Source organism: Eretmochelys imbricata, chromosome 3 (assembly GCF_965152235.1).
Source record: "Eretmochelys imbricata isolate rEreImb1 chromosome 3, rEreImb1.hap1, whole genome shotgun sequence".
NCBI lineage: Eukaryota > Metazoa > Chordata > Testudines > Cheloniidae > Eretmochelys > Eretmochelys imbricata.
The window spans coordinates 98,008,199-98,021,273 of record NC_135574.1 but is presented as its reverse complement, the minus strand read 5'-3'; the positions used below and the strand labels follow the sequence as shown (position 1 = coordinate 98,021,273).

The 13,075-nt window shown below is 38.7% G+C and overlaps 1 protein-coding gene across 1 annotated transcript in view; it reads left to right on the top strand.

Moving 5' to 3' along the window:
• PTPRK (protein tyrosine phosphatase receptor type K) overlaps window positions 1-13,075 on the top strand; it is a 590,849-nt gene that overhangs the window by 275,236 nt on the left and 302,538 nt on the right. The window contains exon 5 of the mRNA XM_077811738.1: window positions 590-705. Coding sequence (XP_077667864.1) covers window positions 590-705 — 116 coding nt within the window. The remainder of the gene's footprint in view (window positions 1-589; window positions 706-13,075) is intronic.

Genomic DNA, 13,075 nt, shown 5'->3' with positions numbered 1-13,075 from the left:
AATTCTGAACATCAGTTTTCTTCAGCTCAATAATTCAGTTAGGTGGTTTTGCCACAGACCTTTCATTGAGTCTGTGCAGATGTATAAACTGTGTTCTATCAGCCATTGGAATGTTACCATATTTAATGGCACAGAAAACATTTGTCTTCTGAGGAGGAAAGAGCTCAAAATTACATTGCATTAGCTCTTAATACAGTATCATGAATACAACAAATTAAATCTCACTTCCCCCCAAAATTGTTTTACTTGTTGTGAGGGATTACAGTATGTCAGGTGGAATACAATGGAAATACAATGGAAGAATTTTTGTGATGTCTTTCTCACATTTTTGCATTTATTCTCCTTTGCTTTAGTTTGTAAATTATTTTATTATGACTCATGTGCAACATACAGTAGTAGAATCACTGGGGGAGAGGAGGAAAGAGCAAAAATGCTTTTTCTTGAATTAAAATGAAACAAAAATCACTTTCTTTCATATGAGATTAGTTGTAGCCAAAGCTTGTCATAATATGTATTTTTTGGGAGAAAGTAATGTATTTTTTTTTTATTAGTGAGCACTATTTGTAATTTTATTTTTTCACCTCCACAGATAAATCTCCACATTTCTTGAGGCTGGGGGATGTAGAGGTCAATGCAGGGCAGAATGCTACATTTCAATGCATTGCTACAGGGAGGGATGCAGTGAATAACAAGTTATGGCTGCAGGTAAGGCTAACTCATCCAAGTCTGTTTGAATAAAGAACAAACTTATTGTTGAATATGAAATATTTTAATTCAGTGTTTTTTCTTTTTAAATCTTGGGCATGTAGAATCTTTCCTGTAAATCAAATTTGTGAATAATTTGATTACACAGAAGACCTAATCAGACTGGAAAGATACAGGAACAAATTATCAAACAATCAATTTGTAAGCACTTAGAGGATAACAGGGTGATAAGTAATAGCCAATATGGATCTCTCAAGAACAAATCTTGCCAAACCAAGCTAATTTCCTTCTTTGACAGGATTACTTCCCTACTGGAGAGCAGGGAAGCAGTAGATGATCTTGATTTTTAGTAAAACTTTTGATGCAGTCCCACAGGACATTCTCTTAAGCAAACTAGGGAAATGTGGTATAGAGGAAACTACTAGTTGAAAGACCATACTCATTGTAGCTATCAGTGGGTCACTATCACACTGGGAGGATGGATCTAGTGCGATCTCTCTGGCCTCTGCCCTGCGTCCAACACCAGTCAATATTAATGACTTGGATAATGGCGTATAAAATTTGCAGGTGACCCCAACATGGAAGGAGTTGAAGGCACTTCAGAGACAGGATTATAATTCAAAATTAGTTTGGTAGATTGGACAATTGGTCTGAAATCAGCAAGACAAAATTCAATAAAGACAAGTGCAAAGTACTTCACTTAGGAAGGAAAATATCAAACTGGGGAATAGCTGGGTAGGTGGTAGTACTGCTGAAAAGGACGTGGGGGTTACAGTGGATCAGAAATTGAATGAGCCAACAATATGATGCATCTGAGAAAAAAGCAATTATTCTGGTGTGAATTAACAGGAGTATTGTATGTCAAACATAGGAGATAATTGTTCCACTCTACTTGGCACAGGTGAGGCCCCAGCTGGAGTATTGTGCATGATTCTGGGTGCCACATTTGAAGAAAGATATGGCCAAATTTGAGAGAGTCCAGAGGAGAGCAACAAAAATTATAAAAAGTTTGGAAACCCTGACCTATGAGGAAAGGTTTAAAAATGGGCATGTTTAATCTTGAGAAACGAAGATCAGTGGGGATAGATGGAACCTGATAACATTCTTCAAATATGTTGAGGGCTGTTTATAAAGAGGATGGTGATCTGTTGTTCTCTGTGTCCACTGATGGTACGACAAGAAGTAATCGGCTTAATCTGCAGCAAGGATTATTTAAATTAGATGTGAGGAAAGACTTCGTAACTATAAGGATAGTTAAGCACTGAAATAGTTTACCAGGGGAGGTGACAGAATCCCTGTTATTGGAGGTTTTTAAGAGCAGATTGGACAAACACCTGTCAGTGATGATCTAGGTATACTTGGTCCTGCCTCAGTGCGGGGGGATAGACTAGGTGATCACTTGAGGTCCTCTCCAGCTCTGTGTTTCTATTATTCTATGCTAATAACTCCAAATTTTTAAAACTTGGATTAGAAAACATAAAAAGTCGTACTAGACAAATGGTTACTATGTAAGGTAACTGTTAATGTATTCTGTCTACATGTAAATGTTTCTTTAACAAAACATGTAAGCAATGAATACCTATGGTTTGAAAGAAGAAGTTTAGTATCTAGTAAACAAAAGTGCTATATTTAATACAGGCTTAACAGAGAGCTGTCATAACTGTGATGGATGATCCTATGATAGAGAGAAATTGCAATTAATCCCTTGTGATGTGTGTGTTAAAAAGAGGGAATTTTTAACCTGACACTATGAAATTGCCATGCCTTTGCATGATAGGAGAAAGATTTGTATAAATATACAAGTATATGTTCTAAAGTAAACAATGTCTAAAATCAGAATATTGTTTGCCCCTCACAAAGCTATGAGAATTTTTTACTCAGTTTAGAAAAAGCAAGTTGTTAGGAAAGATTACGGGCATAGACAGCCTTTTCAAGAATGGTTTCTCATTGCTTGATGTAGATGAAAGTTGAAGAACTCATCAAAACTTACCCCATTATTTCAGTGTGTGTATACATTGTGCCTGGTAACAGCGAGTTTGCAGTGTGCACAATCCTTAATTATTTTGAAAAATTGAAAATTGCTCCTTCAAGCAGAACGTTTTGATATTTAAAAAATCTGAATTTCAAAAATACAGTTTTAAAATCTAGAAAGTACCAAATGTAAAGCTATATACTTCATAGTAAGTCAGACACTGCCAAAATGAAACATAATCAATTTTTCCCAATCAGGGTCTGACTTCTAACCCAGTTGAGAAAGGAGATGACCATCTTTGGGTGTATATATAGCCAGGAGATACACCTGAAGTCCAAAATAAAGACAGAGGAAATTTTTCTTTTGGGTAGAACGTGAGAGAGACTGACTTCTAGATAAATAGGACACAGAAAATATTCCAAGAACAGATAATCGCAATGTGCTACAGTGTGAAAAATGAATACAGAACCAAAAGTGATTGCATTGCATTTCACATTAGTAAGTCAGTGTAGTAAATAGATATCGTATCACCAGGAATTATTTGTTTTGCAAGTCTTTCTGCTAAGTACAAACCATTATTTAAATTGAACAAATATAAAATGTACTTATTGAGAAAGAGCAGTTCAATTTCTGAGCATTGTGTGTTTTATGTGCCCAATTTGGCAAAGTTAAATTAAATTAACCTTGATTATTTTATGACAGATAAGGTTATAACAATGAGAGTATAAAGAAACAATGTAAAGCGCCACTTTCAGCACAGATAATTGCTCAACAAGGCCTGACAGTGAGAGCCAACTGGAATTTTTCCATACCACTCTGTCCTCCAAGTAAGATAACTTTGACTGATTATCCCTTATAACTTTTCTTTTCCCTGCAAGAAAGCCAGTTAGCAGCCAAAACATTTGTTCTCTCTTCACCCAGTTCATAGATTTTACTGGATAGATCACAGAAGTGGATACTTTCTTATCTTATAAAATGCTAAGAATATCCTTTCATTTGTTGGCTGACATCTTGGGACTAGAAGGGTCTTTTGCCCTTCAAATAACTTTCTTTGTTAATGTTTATAAAGTGCTTTGCGACCTTGCTATAAAAATGGCTGTTTGATAGAAGTCACCTCAATTTTTCAAATGCAGAACTCTACTCGTATTTTACTTTAAACTCCACTAGTTCTGTCACCATTTCCTCATCGCCCCATATCTTCCTTTCTCATCATTCAAATCTTTGCTCTGTTTCCCCAGCACAGCCATGCTAATCATTAATTTCACCTGTCAAAATACTTTCTTCACTGTTTGGAAAACATTGCTGGTTATCAATCTTGCTGTGCATAGTTTTGAGCAAACATCAGTTTGACCCATTTTCCTTGAAACTGGTGTAAAGGTGGGATACGGACCACATGGAGTATACAAGTGTGTGACTTGGTAAAGGTCCACATATACCCTTTGTCCAAACTAGCAAACTTAGATTCTAAAGTTTCAGTACTAAGAAGAAAACCACCAACAGATCAAATCAAATGCCTAAATAATTGTTTTTGAGGGCCTGGAGCAGAAGCATTCCAGGAATGCATCTTCTCTTAGAGCAGCAAGGCCAGCTAGGGTGTGAAGAGAGATGCTTTAATAGCATGCTATGTTTAAAATAATAATAATAATAATAATAATAATAACCTTTTTTGTCATAATAGTTGAATGTGAAAAGATCTTCCCTTTTGAAAACTTCGAATAAGGCATTCTACATGAGATGTAATGATATGAAATGACATTTGGGGAGACTGGGGCTGTTCATGCCAGAAATGCTCTCTGACACAAAGATCCTGTTTGGTTACATTGAAGCTATAGAGTAGTAGTTTTGCAGCCGTGGGGTTATTTAAAGAAAGTAATGACTGTCTCTTCCAGTTCTTTGGGTATTTCTAAGTGAAGGATTAAAATAAATAAAGAACTTTAAAAAGAAACAGCAGAACCCCCTCTGCCCTTTCACTCTTTCCCATCTCCTTCAGTGAAATTAGGCAAATCATTTTTATTTATTTATTTTGTGGGATGGAGCTAGTGGTACGATCAACGACAGTAGCACAAACAGTAATGCTGCATTTTAGAAAGGCTTATTTTTATAACTTCAGAAATCAGAGGTGTTAGAAATTGTGCATTATGTGCATGCCACTGTATATTTTTTGTTGCATATGTGCATATGTATGTATATATATGATTTTAAGTGTGTACACTTGTATGAATATAAAATCATGAGTATAGGTAGTGTGTTCCAATACACCAAATCCCTTATTATATGCATATATATAATGCTGTAAGATCCAAAGGCTTTTCACAGACTCAGATTTTTGTGAGCATTACAGAAAGACGAGTAAGGACTGGTCTTGAGATGGACCTTTTTTGGATCTCACACTTTATTTTTTTTAATCAGATAGCACTTGTTTTTTCTTTTTTTCAATTTCACAGTTGCATTGGACTGAGGTTGGGAGAAACAGGATTTTGGCACTGAAAGATAAGTAATGCTGAGAACAAAAGTGCTTGGAAAGATGGCAGCTGCATTAATATAAAGCAGATAGCTATCTGACTAGATCAGTGGTGCCCCAAACTTTTCCTGTCGCACCCCCCCTACCAATAATGGAATCTGTCTGCTGCCCCCTCCATTACTGCACAGTTGGCCCCGTAGTTTGGGGACCACTGGACTAGATAAAGGGCCTTAGCTGGTTCAGTACCACATTGTGAGAATATTGAATGTTAAATATGGGGATATGAGAGAGAAACAGCTTTCAAAATTGCACCTCTTCCTTCCGCAGCAAGTGTGCAACACACAGTTATTACAGTACCATGGCTATTCTTTTTATTTACAGAAATAAATACTTTAACTTGCCCATAATTATAAACAAATACAGTAGGAGAACATCAAAGGTTTGTACATTTTTGTTTTAGTTGAGCATTCCAAAATATGGATGCTTGTGTAAAGCTTTCTCACATATATCTGAATTCTTGAGATGTTTCTTCTCTGTCCACCTTTCCCCATTTGCCTTAAGATACTGTTACAGGTAAAAATAACAGACATTCTGTCCCTCCCACCACCCCCAAAGTTCCCACTGCAGGGCCTCACAGGTTTGCAAGACACTTATTTGGATTCAGTGGTAGCTGGGGCCACTATAGCCGCTAGAGTTTCTGGACTCAGAGATGTGATTATTCAAAACTGAGATGGCAATTTAATACCCCAGCCTGGAGGCAGAAATGTTCAGAGAACTAGCACTAATGTTCAGGTTGGTTCTTATTTTCTTGCTGAGCTTATTTCCAGCTATGGTTACATACTATAGGCCCTCTCCTAGTGTAATGTCATTAATCACACATACGGGGTTGCCAACCCTCCAGGATTGTCCAGGAGTCTCCAGGATTTAAAGATTCAACCTTTAATTAAAGATTATGTCATGGGGTGAAACCTCCAGGAAGACGACTAACCAAAATTGGCAACCTGTATGCACACTAAGTTGTCTGTCTTTTTGTGAAAGTTAAGACCAGCACATGTTGAAATTCCTTTGTTGAAGGAGTCCAGAGGTGTACACATCTGTGTTTAATTTTATGCTTAATGCATTATTAACCATGGAGAATCATAAAAGTACGGCCAGTTGTACACTCTGACACTACCCACTTCTGCTCTTGTGTCTGTGTATTTTTTTAATGTAATAAGTTAAAAGTGACTTTCTTCCAGATGCAATATTTCCTTTTCATTGTTTACTATTCTTTTTGCCTCACTCCTCTGTTCATCTTGAATTGTTGTCTTTGTTATGTTAATATGGAAGCCCCCTTGGGTGGAGATCTTTATATTTGTATTGTATTTATTTATTTTGGGGTGTACAGTACCATGCACACCAGTGGACCTATGCTAATAAATAGCAGGCAAACCCAAGTGCTTAGCTGTGCATTGTGCCTGTTCTCTGGACACTGCTAAATGTTAGGTATCCAAGAAAATAGGCAGAGCAAAGGCAATTATTGATTCAGAGAACATGCTAAGCACTGATTTTTTTTTTCTTCCAAAGAGAACTTATAATAATGAGAGTTTAAATGGTCAAAATAGCATTACAAGTTTGTCCCCGTTCCCTCACCCTCGGCATGGAGAAGTGTGGTTTGTGCATTAGATGCTTCAGTGTAGTACTAAGCACGTACAATGTAGAGGTAGACTGACTTCATATGGCTAGTCAGAATGGATAGGAAGATGACATTTACATGCTTTGAATATTACTTGTTCCTTTAATCCAATAAGGATATCAGAGGAATAGGTTTGTGGGTGCTGGGTTTTGTTTTTCTTCACCAGAAGCAGGCTGCATTTTGAGTTGGGAGCAATTGTGACTCCCATATGGCCAATCAGATTTTACAGTCTCTTATCAATGGCCAGTATAACTGAACATCTATGAGGAACAGAGAATAGAGCCGTTTGCTGGAACATCTGTTAAACCATATGCCTTGGCTCCAGGTTCAGTTGGAGATAACTGAAACACTAATGAGTCCATCCATCATTGCTGAGCTTGGCATTAACACCTCATTGGATTGGGCAGAGAAGCTTGTCTTAACTTTGCAGTTCAGTGTGTTTTGCCATGGTCTTGGGTGATACCATTTGCTTTGATGAATCTCAGATTAGAAACTCTATTGCATGTGTTTAGAAGTTTAAAGTGTGACTGGCAATCCTGTGCAGATTGCCTTCAAAGCACTGGCAATTGGGCCAATCTGTCAGCAACAGCACGAGGTGCTGGCTAACTGCCTCCTCAGTTTGCTTGCCAAGCCTGGCAAGTCAGCGCATGGTTTCACCCTTGGAGAGTCTCATCAGCATTAACGCAGTGTGATACATCTCTTCCCTCAGCCAGAGGAAAATGTCATTCCTTGTGGAGTAACAGATAATTAAAGCAATTGCCTGAAAGTAATCTTTGCAAAAGTGAAATTAGGAGGCATTATGGAAAATGGAATGCAAATTGCTGTGAAAACAGTGGTGTTATCAAGTGAGGGGCTAACTGTGCAGTTGACTTGGCAAGACTCAAACAGCTGACCACATGATGTTATCCTTTTTGGAAAATGTATATACCATAACTCACAATGCTTTGTTTACCATCTCACTCTCAGTTTTTAGTACCATTGCCACTGAACGTGGTTTGAAACAACCTTCACTTCCCACAGGGCATTTACCAATCTGACCCATCTTCTCTCTTCTAGTATCCTCCCCACCATGCTACATGTACACATATCTTGGAAGATTCCTTTACAGAGCTCCACACTTCAGGCATATCCAAGTAACATTGTACTTTTAGCTGATTGGCCTGTCGCCTGGAAGCAACATACCACTGGCATGCAAGAAACCCAGAGCTGAGAAAAAACTTTACAAGTTATGCTTCTGGGATAGCAGGTGGAGAGTGTCAGTTGTGACAACATACTTGAAAGTACGGAGAGAGTGTTTCATACAGAGGGAAGAAGTGCCCGAAATTGAAAGCAAGAGGCAACAGGAAGCAGAGAGTTGTCAGGGAGGAGTAGGAACTCCAGAAAAAAATAGGCCATGCTCAAATATTTGGCAAATTTTGTCTCCAGAAGATAATACATGGCTATGGTTAATTTGGCTTTATTTAGGCCAGTTATTAATTATCAGTTTCTTTTTTATGTTTCTGATCCCACACTATACTTCTATAGCCTTTCTAATATAACTTTACATTTAAATTTGAGACAGCATTACATTTTAAGAGATTTTACTTTGTTTAAATGAGTGGGGGGTTGGAGGGGAGGGGGGTAGACTGAAAGATTTGCTATTGTGTACTTGAAATCATTTTTCTGCCCCCTACAGAATGACTTTCCTGAGATGGGCTTCATATTTTATTTTAATACTGACCTAACCTGCGATCAGTGCAGGTTAAATTGGAATGGAATAAGCTTCCTAACGATGCTACAAAGCATCTGTTGTTTTGCCTAGTGTTTCATACGACCCTGGACTGGTAGATGTCCTAAAGAACATTCAGTATGTTGAGACACATAGGGGCAGCTGTTGATACTCATTCCCTAAAACATGTGGCATTGTAGAACCAAAATCTAGATTCTCTGCCATTTTTATTTGACAGCCACTCATCAAGTTTGTTAATACTTTATTTTTTGTCTAACTCGTGAAGATGCTACTTATCATTCTGAGGTGTTAAAGAAAAAAATATTTTGAGTGAAAAAACAAAAACAAAAAGTTTAATGATGAACTTCAGCAGAGATCCTTGAGAGTGGTATGTTCTCTGCAAAGGTTGCCATATGAATAGTCGTACCCCAGGGAAGTAACAGGCTTCTGCAGCTTACCAATACTGTCCACCTGTTGCTGTTACTGCTTAAGAGAGTTCAGCATAGGTTTTTTATCTCCTTTTCCTTGAACGCAGATATTAATAATTATGTGCTCAGCCTCATTCAGCTTCTGATAATGATTTGTATCTGTCTTTACTCACCGTATTGATTGCTGTTATTCTTGGTACTGAGTGTTCTGCAAATTGCTTGAAAAGAAATTAATTCCCTGTTATAAGACAGAGTAGCTTCATCTTCTTCCATCTCACAAATTCCTACTCTTCAGGCCATGTATCAGTGTTCAGATTGGCTTTCCTAGTCGAACAGGCAGCCCTGTCATAACTGTTTACTTTGCCAGACAAGGAACACAACCTGATCTTAATTAGCGAAGGTTACTTTTCTGCTGGAAAACTGAGCTTCTGCCTTCCAGTCCATTCTTACTGTATTCCTTAGTGTACTGCTGTTACAGAAAATTGCTTTTAAAGATTTCTTGCTGCTTTATCTTTTTCTCTTGTTAGAAAGTTAATTGGCAAAAGTCCCTTTGATGTGGTTTTCCACTACCACGAATATTTTCCTGTCTTGAAAGCATTTAATGTCTCTTCTTGTTCACTTTCACACTGGCACACAGTAGCCTAGTGAAACATGCTTCAGGATGTTGCTGCTGTCCTTCAGACCCAGTTCTGCAAATTAGCTGGCACTTGCAATACATTCCCCTTCTAAATATTACGTCATTCTTCAGTAGATGTCTCCTTCTACTGCAGACTTTGTGAAGAAAGTTCCTTTTCCAGTTTTCCTGATTGTTCGTGGTCTGCTCCTGGTTTTGCTCTCTACACAGTAGTTTTTAATTTCTTAACTAATTTCTGTCAGATAGGAGACATGCCCATTCCCACCTATGCACACTGAAGTTTTCCATTCTACCTTTAGTCTCCCCAGCTTTCTTAGTTACTGACCACTCTTTTCCGGAGTAATGATGCTTTTGAAAGGGAAGTGAAAGAATATGGAAACACGGAAAGTAGGATTTATCTTTAAAAATCTTATTTTTGTTATCTGTGCTCTTAGCCTTTTCCCCTTATCTTTGAATTCTTCAGTTAAGGGTGGGCTGATAAATGCTATATTCTGAAGAACTGTTCTACTAAGGGAAACCTGCCGATATCCCTCAACATGTTCCTGAAGACTTGTTAGTGTTTCTCATTTATTCTGTGGTATCACACATTATTGACTCCTATACTACTGCTCTGTAGTAACATTAGCCACTGAAAATACAGTATTAGTCTGAATTCATAATGCCACATTTCATATTTTCCTACTAATCCCAGTCTGTTTCATGGTGTGTGGTTTTTAAAATCCCTTGTGTCACTATACATTCCATCTTTGATGCTGTCTATCATTTAAACCTGAACAAAGCTCCTGCCCCCACCCAATTGAGTAGCCTCTCAGACAAATACCAATCTCCCCCTGGATCCTTGGCTTGAATATCTTAGTTATTTTACCTTTCAACTACACCAAATGCTATATTCCTCCTGGTTTGAATTTAATTCTGCCTCACTTAACTAGGTCTTCTAATGTTCAGTAGCTAACAGTCATTTAGTCTGCACTATAGTGCTTGCAGTTGTCATCTATGTAGGTGCTCCCTAGGGATGTCTTATTCCAACTAACATTGGACCACTGTATATGCTCTTCTTGGAGATTCACTGTCAGATTCGCTGCTGATTATCATGCTCAGAGTCGGATCATTGACCATGTATAATGTGTTATGGTCCCTTCTTTCTCCTGCTGCCATTTTGTAGTTTCCTATTAAACTGTCATAAGAATTGTGTTATCATAACTTTGAATTTTGCCTTGCATACTTCCTGGTGTGTGGTAACTTGAAGGGAGTACTCAGGTTTTATGTGGTTTAAACTTATGTGAATTAGCCAGATTAAATCAAGATGTAGTTTATAGAAACACACCCTTGTGAACTTCCTTACCTCATTGTCCATTGGTCATGGTATGTGTAATTCATCCCAACTGCCCATTAGAAGAAAATTTGAGTTTCATTGTTGATTGATTGTTGAGTAGACTCGAATTCTCCCTTGTTGATCTATTGTATCGGCTAGCATAATGCCCAGGAAATTTATTTGCTTGAATGGCTAAAAACAAATACAAGTTAAATGCAGTAGGAATTAATAATCCTATATGTTTGACTTCTTTTAGATAAATGTAAAGTCATCTTTTGCTGAACATAAGTGCTTTGAGATCTTGCTCCATTTTGATTTAAATTCTTTGTGCAAACTACCGTCCCCTCCCCCCCCAAAAACCCCAAAAAGCAAAAGTTCAAAGTTTTAGGATCCCAACATATACATTATAGCTTCTCTCACTCTAAGCAAGTGTGTGCCTTGCTTTCCTCACCACTTCCAGAACCTCTGTCCCAGTGGATTGTATTAAATAGTTCTGCATTCAGGAAGTATAGTTTTCTCTTAAAAACTTTTTTCTATTTTATGGCACACATTGGTCCAGACACAGTAGCTTTAAAGTGGGCAGAGATGATAAGTGGAGAATTTCCCTGTGCAATGGAATTCTGCTTGTGGAGATGGATCTACTGAATCCTATACCAGGCCTCCCATCCCAGCCTCTGACATCAGGAGGAGGGAGAGGCATTTTGGGGGCAGGGCATGCACCAGAAAGGGAGGGGAGGCATAATAACAGGGCAAGGGTCCACCATGCCCAATCCTCCTCTGGTGTACAATCCCAGAAGAAAAGGAGTACTAGTGGCACCTTAGAGACTAACCAATTTATTTGAGCATAAGCTTTCGTGAGCTACAGCTCACTTCATTGGATGCATTCAGTGGAAAATACAGTGAAGAGATTTATATACACACAGAACATGAAAAAACGGGTGTTATCATATACACTGTAAGGAGAGTGATCACTTAAGATGAGCTATTACTAGCAGGAGGGGGCGGGCGGGAGGAAACCTTTTGTAATGATAATCAAGGTGGGCCATTTCCAGCAGTTAACAGGAATGTCCGAGGAGCAGTGGGGGGTGGGGGAAATAAACACGGTGGACATAGTTTTACTTTGTGTAATGACCCATCCACTTCCAGTCTCTATTCAAGCCTAAGTTAATTGTATCCAGTTTGCAAATTAATTCCAATTCAGCAGTCTCTCTTTGGAGTCTGTTTTTGAAGTCTTTTTGTTCTTATATTGTGACCTTTAGGTCTGAAATCGAGTGACCAGAGAGATTGAAGTGTTCTCCAACTGGTTTATGAATGTTGTAATTCTTGACATCTGATTTGTGTCCATTTATTCTTTTACGTAGAGACTGTCCAGTTTGACCAATGTACATGGCAGAGGGGCATTGCTGGCACATGATGGCATACATCACATTGGTAGATGTGCAGGTGAATGAGCCTCTGATAGTGTGGCTGATGTTATTAGGCCCTATGATGGTGTTCCCTGAATAGATATGTGGACACATTTGGCAACGGGCTTTGTTGCAAGGATAGGTTCCTGGATTAGTGGTTCTGTTGTGGTGTGTGTGGTTGCTGGTGAGTATTTGCTTCAGGTTGTGGGGCTGTCTGTAAGCAAGGACTGGCCTGTCTCCCAAGATTTGAGAGAGTGATGGGTCGTCCTTCAGGATAGGTTGTAGATCCTTGATGATGCGTTGGAAAGGTTTTAGTTGGGGGCTGAAGGTGATGGCTAGTGGCGTTCTCTTATTATCTTTGTTGGGCCTGTCCTGTAGTAGATGACTTCTGGGTACTCTTCTGGCTCTGTCAATCTGTTTCTTCACTTCAGCAGGTGGGTATTGTAGTTGTAAGAATGCTTGATAGAGATCTTGTAGGTGTTTGTCTCTGTCTGAGGGGTTGGAGCAAATGCGGTTGTATCGTAGAGCTTGGCTGTAGACGATGGATCGTGTGGTGTAGTCTGGGTGAAAGCTGGAGGCATGTAGGTAGGAATAGCGGTTAGTAGGTTTCCGGTATAGGGTGGTGTTTATGTGACCATCGCTTATTAGCCCCGTAGTGTCCAGGAAGTGGATCTCTTGTGTGGACTGGTCCAGGCTGAGGTTGATGTTGGGATGGAAATTGTTGAAATCATGGTGGAATTCCTCAAGGACTTCTTTACCATGGGTCCAGATGAG